Source organism: Danio aesculapii, chromosome 21, assembly GCF_903798145.1.
Source record: "Danio aesculapii chromosome 21, fDanAes4.1, whole genome shotgun sequence".
Taxonomy (NCBI): Eukaryota; Metazoa; Chordata; class Actinopteri; order Cypriniformes; family Danionidae; genus Danio; species Danio aesculapii.
The window spans coordinates 19,397,026-19,406,141 of NC_079455.1; the positions used below are offsets into that span (position 1 = coordinate 19,397,026).

The 9,116-nt window shown below is 36.1% G+C and overlaps 1 protein-coding gene across 1 annotated transcript; it reads right to left on the reverse strand.

Annotated features, from left to right (window-relative positions):
- Positions 1 to 559: 559 nt before the first annotated feature.
- Positions 560 to 8,400, reverse strand: adssl (adenylosuccinate synthase, like). Its single transcript, XM_056446700.1, has 13 exons — positions 8,144 to 8,400; positions 7,739 to 7,841; positions 7,513 to 7,581; positions 6,053 to 6,103; positions 5,826 to 5,892; positions 5,597 to 5,704; positions 4,915 to 4,996; positions 4,707 to 4,833; positions 3,452 to 3,606; positions 3,225 to 3,349; positions 2,784 to 2,881; positions 1,542 to 1,691; positions 560 to 1,353 (listed from the first exon to the last, which is right to left on the reverse strand). The coding sequence occupies exons 1-13, from the start codon at positions 8,360 to 8,362 to the stop codon at positions 1,301 to 1,303; spliced, it is 1,407 nt and encodes a 468-aa protein (XP_056302675.1). The 5' UTR covers positions 8,363 to 8,400; the 3' UTR covers positions 560 to 1,300.
- Positions 8,401 to 9,116: the final 716 nt, after the last annotated feature.

Sequence of the window (9,116 nt, forward strand, 5' to 3'; positions counted from 1 at the left end):
AACTGAAAAAAAAAAACTGTAACATTGTTATGAGATAAATGTCACTGCATTTTTCTCCATAGCTAAACATTGTAATCACAAGAGTTCTAATAATGAGCTGTTGGATATCAGAGAATGGCAGGGACCTAATTTTTAATAAGCTGGACTTGTAACTCAAAGGTTACAAGTTTGATTAAAAGCAACATCACTCCCTTCCAATCGCAGTACCCACAACTGAGGTGCCCTTGGGCAAGCTGCTTATTTAGGTATAGTTTGAAGAAGATGAAGAGGTCAATATCTTGTCCTCGCTTTAAAATCCTCCAATACTTAAATTCAATTAAGCATCTGTGAGATGTGCTGAATCAACACATTTGATCCACCTCATAATCTACAGATCTAAAAGAATCTGTTGGGGATGTTGTGGAATCCATGTCTTGATGTATGCAGTTTTGGAAGTATACAGAAAAAGAACAGCATGTTATGCAGATGGTCAATGTTTTGGCTTATCTGTCCATTTATGCATATTATTGGAAATAAAAAGCAAGTCAAAAAGAATCAAACCTTCACTTTAAAACCATAATTAGTTTTGCACTTTATTTGTCAAAAAACAGCAGCAAATGAGTTTGTGCACTAGGTGGAATGCAATGCACGTCTGTGCATATCTATCAGGTATTATAGATTCAAGAGCTGTGTCTGAGTGCACTAATCACTGACAGAAGGCTGTAAATATTTTCTTTTTTTCTACTTTCAATATCATAAAGCCTCGCGAGAAGGTCCCTTTTGGTATCAAACCAATCTTAAAGTATACACAAACAATTAAAAGACAAAAGATATAGCGCTCACCCCTCATACTTGATCACATAAAAAAATAAACAGTACATTACAATCTTAAAAGTTTGGTTTTATCCACCTAATAGCCATGAATGTGGTAATTTAAATGCTCAGAGTGCAAGTCTGACTTTAAGAAATATGGTAAAAATGATGAAGCCTTTCAGTTTGAAGCTCATCACATTACCGGCAGACTACTACTGATTAGCAGAGGTATATTCTGAGCAGGTCTGGGATGCGCTTTGGAAACAAACAGGAACGAATCAAGCAATTACAAATGCACTGAAGCAGGTCTGGTGCTCCAATCTGACCCCTATACACAATGCTGGTGGTTCACTTTGAGTGGGACATTCGGTGGATTCTAAACCCACGGTTAGTCTTAATCTCAGCGCTGATGCATAAAAAGCCAGTTCAGGTGCTCCAGCGGTCATGATGATGAATGTCCTGCCAGACCATTGGATGACCATCAGCTCAGCCTGTCCGGTCGCCCTCGTCAAAACAGCTTGATCATGCTTTCTCTTGACTTGCCAACTCCAACCCACTTCACTGAAAAGAGAAACATATTCGTATTCGTATGCATGCCAGGAGGTAGTGTTGTCAAAAAAAGTAGTGGTACTTCAAATTTTAAACATGTAATAGTATCAGCTTTTCTGCAGTACGACTAAAATTCCTACTGACAGGCGAGTATAATTTTGAGTCAAATTAACGGAACATTAAGGTCTGTGTATTGTTACCTGGCACTTGCAGGAAATCCTCAATAAATCGAATGTAGGCTTGTGCCTGTGTAGGCAGCTCATCGAAGCTGCGCACTCCCTCAGTGCTACAACTCCAGCCAGGGAACGTCTCATAAGTCACCTGAACCTTTGTGAGCACGTCCATGTTTGCTGAAATACAAAATGAAAGCCATTATGAACATACTAACCAAAACTAATAACTTACTGCTGCACTCAAGAAAGTTTCCGACGTTCAGGTTATGTCGTTCATGTCTTACCCTCAATGTAAGTAAAACTGTGGGAATGTCTTTTTCAATTAAGAAAAATGAGGAGCATTGCTCAGATATTTTAGTTAATGGAAAAGTAATACAGTTAATCATTTTAAATATGAATGTATAATTCTTGACTAATTTAAATGTTAAAACACACATTAAGAAGGTTTCCAAAAGTGCAACAGCAAGCCTGAGGATTTATATAAACATCAGGCATCAGTTACCTATGACTGCTGCTAAACTTTTATGTATACAATGATATTCCCTCATCTTATCTTATTGTGCTAAAATCGGGTCCCACACGAACATTTCAACATTAAAACCACTGTGTTTTATCTATAAACAAACTGTAAACATTTTAGCTAAAAAGCCAAGGAGCTATCATTACTGTAAGTGTATTTAACATCATAAATTATTAACATTCGACATTTCTTATTTTGTGCTGATGTGTGTTTAATGTATAAAATATTTAATGATCTTGCATCACCACCTCTCAAACAATGCGTGATTGTCTGCAAGGACAATATAAGACAGACTAGGTCATCAGTTAGAGGTGATTGTTCAGCTATACTCAAGAGAACTGCTTTTGGACAATCAGATTTTTCAGTCCGAGCAGCAGAAAGATGGAATAAAATACCAGAGCATATCAGAGAGAGAGAGTACCACCTTTAACGTTTTTAAAAACTGCTCTTAAAGTTTGGCTTTAAAAAAAAAAAATGCCACCACTGATTTGATTTCAGTTTATTGACTATGATGTATTGTAAGTTTATATTGTATTATTTTTTAATTGTTAAACTTGCTACAACTTCCTGCCCCGGGACTACAGATGTAAATTAACTTTAATAGCTAACCCTGGCAAACATGTCATGTTGTACATTGTCCCTGTTTAAATAAATAAAATAAATAAACAAATAACTAATCAATTACATGATAATACGCGAGTAACATTACAATGCGCGGCTAAATCTAAAAACAGGAGCAGGTTCCTTACCAGGAAAACTGGGAAGAGGCTTTCCATCAACTGTGTAGGTTGTCCCAATCTTTATTTCAGCCAATGTGTCAAGAATGTCCAACTTAGTCAGAGCAATGCTAAGAGAAATAGAAGAAAAAGTTGTTAAATTAAAAGATTACGAACACCTTGCTGCAAATAAAAAATAACTATAAAACAAACTATTCATAACTAACTCCTAATAAATAACTTTCTACATATTTATTTGGATAAACCTGTTATACTGATACATAAAAGGTTTGAACTGTACAAAAGTAGAATAGATCATTTATAAATCAAATAAAACATAAAACTAATATTTTAAATGAACAATTTCACAATATTACTTACATTTTTTATATGAAAGTGTTTTAATGAGTGTTCATTTTTAAAAAGTCCAAATGTTTGAATGAAAGCACATGTAAAACAATCAACACAACTTACGCTGAAAACCCGTTAACCATGTGGGCATAGCGAACCAAAACCAGATCCAGCCACCCACAGCGCCGCCGCCTGCCTGTAGTAACTCCAAATTCCCTCCCTCTGCTCTGCAGCAGATCTCCAATTTCCTACAAAATGAAAGAGTATTAAAACGTTCAAGGATGACAAACAAGAGAGTGTCACTGATTAAAAAATGATTCAGTATTTCCAACTCACAAAAACACACTCACATTGTCCTGCTCAGTGGGAAAAGCCCCGACTCCAACCCTGGTGGTGTAGGCCTTCACCACTCCATACACACGGCCAACATGAGATGGGGGGACGCCAAGACCTGTGCAGACGCCTCCGACAGTGCAGTTTGATGAGGTCACAAAGGGGTAGGTCCCTGAGAGACATGGAAACATCTGAGGTTAAAGGCATGCTTCGCCCACAGAAATAAAACTTGCTGTTAATTTAAGGCCACGACACACTAAGCCAATACACTAGCGCAAACAAAAAACTAATTTGTTGTCAGCTTGCGTGGGCCACATCTGGACCACAAAGCTGCACATGAACACACTAAACGGTCGGCAGCTGACAGAAAAGGAGAGCTCGCTTTCTGCACCTGCATGAGAGCAAGTGTCTTTCAGTCCACAAAGAGAAACCAGATCTTCCCATACACAAAGCTACGTGTAGTTCCCTTATTACAGTAATTGTCACTCACCCAGAGGCATTTGCTTATACAAATATGTCTAATAATCCACATAGTTTTTACATTTTTGAAGTGTAATTACAGATGACCTCTTTGTGTTGCTGCTTTATTTACATTTTTTTGGGTTATGTCACTTCAGTTTTTGCTCTCACGCTCTTATTCTCTGCTAAATAACCAATCAGAGCACACTCTTCAGCCAATGGCAGAGACTGCATCTGGCCTACTCAATCCGAAATTAAGCCGACTAGAGGCAACATGTGAAACACACCAAAGGCATACCAAAAAACCCATGCAGGCTAGACAAAATGAATACCTGTGGCTTCAGACGACACACCGAGGTCTCACAGTGAAACCACTGGTCTCTACAAAAACTAAACATTACTTACAACATTTACTTTTAATCCACAGCCTCAGCAAACGTTGCTAGAGTGCAAGTTTCAGACGGATGAGTGAAATGTTCATCACGAGACCTCAAGTTATATTCTCAGGGTTCCCACTCTAAGCCAAATGTCAAATTCCCTGACTTTCACTGACTAAAAAGCTGCATTTACACAGCCTTTGATGAACCAAAAAAAAAAAAAACAAGGTGCTGTTGTGCTTTGCATAATATAAAAAAATTATTGAATGTCATTTTCCATTCATTTAAAAGCCATCACTAGAGCAACAATGTGAAATTGACCTCAGATTTTGAATGGAAATTAAAAGCAGCAAGAGTTATTGTTTTTTAAACTTAAGATATTTTAAAATACACAAAATAAAAACAAGTCCTATTTATGCAAGAATTTTATTTGTACCAAAATCAATATCCAGTAAGGCAGCATTGGCTCCTTCCACCAGAATCTTCTTGCTTGGTCCAGTGAGGGCTTTGTGCATGAAATAAACCCCATCAGTCACTAGTGGCCGTAATCTTTCAGCAAAATTCTGCAAATGGAGTAAATATTAATTACAGGTTCACAACTGAGAAGACACCAAATTGAAAAATGCAGTGATGCTAATAATCACCTTGAGTTGCTCAAGCTCAGCATCAATGTCGATGTTAAGGTTAGGATAAGTGGTCTGAAAATGTCCAGCCAGCACCCGAAACCTTTGGAGAAAAATTACATATATTAATCTTTCAGCTGACATTTGTTGAGAATATCTCCAGGGTTTCTACAGGTTTCATCAAGTCAAATTTAAATCTTTTTAAGACCATGATGAAAGAAATTTCAGGCTTACACAAGGCTACATATTTTTAAATGGCCCATTTAAAATATTTAAATAAACATTAAAAACAAATGTTATTGTAAGGAAGATAATTAAACTTTATTGGTAAATGGAGTTAATATTTAAACTTGTGTTAATACTTGAGATGCAATGTTAGTGATTGGATGGGTGTTAGCCCCATTACATGGACATAGGGAAATTAAGACCTGTTTAAAATGATTTAAGATCTACAACACAATATTTCAGTGAATTTAAGACTTTAAGGCCTAAAAAATTTTGTTTTTGAAATTTAAGACCCCACGGATACCCTGATCTCATGCAAGTGCCCTAAAAGAAAGGTTACTCAAATAAAATGCTAAAATAATTTAATATTAGCAACAAAAATAACAAAATCAACAAAGTTTTATACATGTAATCTTAGTTTTTCACAAATAAAGTATTGTTATGCTAAAGAGTCATTTGAAATACTCTCATTACTCACTTTTCCTCAAAGACAGAAAAGTCAGAGACCAGATCACACACTCTTAGTCCATTACGTGCTGCTTTAGAGGAGTATGCAGGTCCAATACCCTTCTTAGTGGTGCCCAAACTGTAAAACAAAGGGTAAATTCAATATTAATCTAAATTTAAAATCTAAAAAATTAAGTAACAACAACAAAAGAAAAATACCTACAAAGGAAGTGTTTCCATGCAAAATGAAAATAACTCACTTTTTCCCTGCCTGTTGCTGTCTGAGCTGCTCTTGTATGCCATCAACAGCCTGGTGGAAGTTGAACACTACGAAAAAAATAAAAATAAAAATCGGAAGAGCTTTAAGTCCAACAGAACAGATATCAAGGTGTTTTTATTTGATTGAGACAACGGTTGTACATAGTCAGTGCCATCTGCAATGCATCAATATCACTCAAGGGCAGATGAAGTCAAAACAGAAAAGTACCAATGTGTGCCCGGTCAGATATCTTCAGTCGTTCCTCCCATCCTTGAAGTCCTGCATTAAACAAAGAGAAAGAATCCAGAATGGATACAAAAGCAGAAACCCTTTCAAATCATTATCATTTCACTATTTTGATTTACAGAACACATAGGACTTGTGGGACACTGGGACAGTGTTTCAGCAGTGAAAATTAAACCAAACTCAACTTTAAAAACTAGATTGACAGTTTCAATTTACTAGAGCTTCTATGTTAAGTTGCGTTGACACAATCTGCATTGTAAAAGCGTTATAAAAATAAAGATGAATTGAATTAAACATTCTCAAAACGTTTTTCAGTGGGAAAATGAAAAAATAATCTTGCAAGGAATACTTGAAGCAAGAATAATGTGATAAAGATATTTACAGATCACAGTGCAGCCACAAACACACTAATTAAGTGATTAGTTTTAAATTTTGTTCTTTTGACACCATGCTTTAAATCACAACTTTTAGTTACTAAAATCTCAATTAAATTAAACACGGCATTATATGTACTTACTCTGAATGACGATATAACAATTTCACATAATTTTATTTGAGAAATTAAAAATTTATATTTGAAATAAAAAAAACCTTATTTAATAGGATTTATATGTATTTTTGCCACTTTGCTAAATTTTATTTGATGCAGATACAAAATAAGTGTGGTTTAGACAATGTATGTACATATTAGGCATGGGACGATAACAGTTTTCAAGTTTACAGCAGTTTGCAAAAGTCAAGGTTTTAAAACCACCAAAATTTTCTGCTATACCGTTCCTAAGGTATGTGTAAGATTTATTTATTTACGTTTTTAATTTTTTTAGGACAACAGTATCTCCAGCAGAAAAGATATCCAAAGATGCCGTTTTAAACTGTAAATAAATCTGTGATTTTGAAAAAAAAAAAAAATCAAGACAGAGGAAGTCAATGATTTATTTGAATGTTTTAGCTTGACATGTTTAATGTTACAAAATACTTTAAATGTTTCTCAAAACAAAATATATTGTTGTCAAAAAAATTGGTTATTTTTTAACCAGACATTTAAAAAGAACACATTTTAGAGCCGCAATCACAATACCGTGGGACTATGATATTTTTATCCAAGGTTATTAACCCGTCATAATCTTGCTGAGTATGCACAAAAACGTATTATACAATACATGCACATATAATACATAACTGATTTAACCACCACTTTTTCTAACATGCATTTCTTTATTTTTTTTTTAAATACGTGCCGTCGCAAAAATGTACGAAAGATTAACTTATGGAATTACGCAAAACTAAACTTTTAAGTGATCACAATTTATATTGATTTGCTAAACACTTCAGGCACACTACTGATACACAAATACTACAAGAGATAATACATATACTTTGTATTACACGACATATTTAATGTAGTTAACTCAATATTCAGATTGTAGAGTAAAAACACTTACCATTGCCTTTCTGCAAGTTCTTCTCAGCCTCGTCAAAGAGTCCTGGCAGGTGTATCACAACACCATTTCCTGTGAGACAAAACAAGTAGGATCAACCTCAACAGGCAACATCTGATCCAACACAATGAAAACAATGAGCCAAACAGTACTCAGATCTTACTAATAGTCAAATCTAGAGGGCAGCAAAACAACACATAATTCAACGGGAAGGTCAAACAAATCATACCAATAAACGAAGTGGCCTTTTTGTTGAGAACTCCGCTGGGCAGCAGGTGGAAGTCATACTCGACCGAGTCCACGACCACTGTGTGTCCCGCGTTATTTCCTCCCTGAAAGCACACGGATGTTATCAACACGAGCGGGAGTATCGCGATAAGATCAAAATGAAGACGAAACAAATCATGGAAATGTTACATCACTGCTTCTACCGCCAACAAGTGGCAATGACAAAAACAACAATTCGGTAAACTTTGTTTTGTCTCATTGTGAGGTTAGAGATGCGACTTGGGAACGCGACAATTTCCGCTCTTACATCAATAACATTGAGGAATTATGAAACCAAATCTCAGGTAGCAGATATTATATCTCCGCCAACTCCTATTAAACACATTATAAGCGGCTGGAAACCCACCTGGCATCTGCATACAATGTCGGCGTCCATTGCCAAGAGGTCGACCACTTTCCCCTTCCCCTCATCGCCCCACTGCGCGCCCAGCACCACGGTCACTTTATTCTGGGGCTCCCGCGGGACCCGCAGTGAATCCAGGCTGTCTCTGGAGCGTTTGAGCGCCGGTTCACCGTTCAGACACGCCGTTTCCTGACCATTAGACATTGTGCTGTCCGCTGCCATGCTGAAACTGAGCGAGGGAACAACGTGAACGCGGTACCGACACAATCGCGCGCGAGATCGGCCTTCAGATTCACAATAAAAGTCCGGGGGCTAAATGGTAACAAAAGAGGTGCTTTGGTTGGCACATGCAAAAATGAAAGCTGCACTTAAGGAACGTGCGTGGTTTTAAAAAGAATTATGGAAATAAATTCGGACTAAATAAGACCTGAAACAACTGAAATGATTTTTAGTAGATTTTAAGTTTTGGACCCTTATCATTTGTGACTTCACAGTCGTATTTTGGCGGGTTGTTACCATAATAGACTGTAAAAAGATGTTGTTACGGGAATATGTCTTTGTTTTTGGCTAATAAATATATTTGTATTTTTTAAATTATTTTTTGTCCGCGTTGCTCATTCATAACAGCTGTAATAACAAATGCCATTACAATGTAATAATCTAGCAGAAGTCTGAATGTTTGTCTCACTTCCTCTAAAGGCAAGACAATGCAGGTGAATAAAATTCTTAAGAAAGTAAAAGTTATCCAACCAAAGCAAGTTTTTATTAAATGTTAAAATATGCAGATAATGCATTATTCAATTAAATATTCGCTGATTTGCATAAATTTCTTGCACAAAAGTGAATGTTGTATCAAGTCTGGTTCAAAAAATTGGTTTGTTTATTTGACACTAGACTATAAAGCGTCAAAAGTTTTTTACTGAGAGAAGTTTGGGTTTATTTTTATCACTTCATAATTCAGAAGAACACGCTGGTC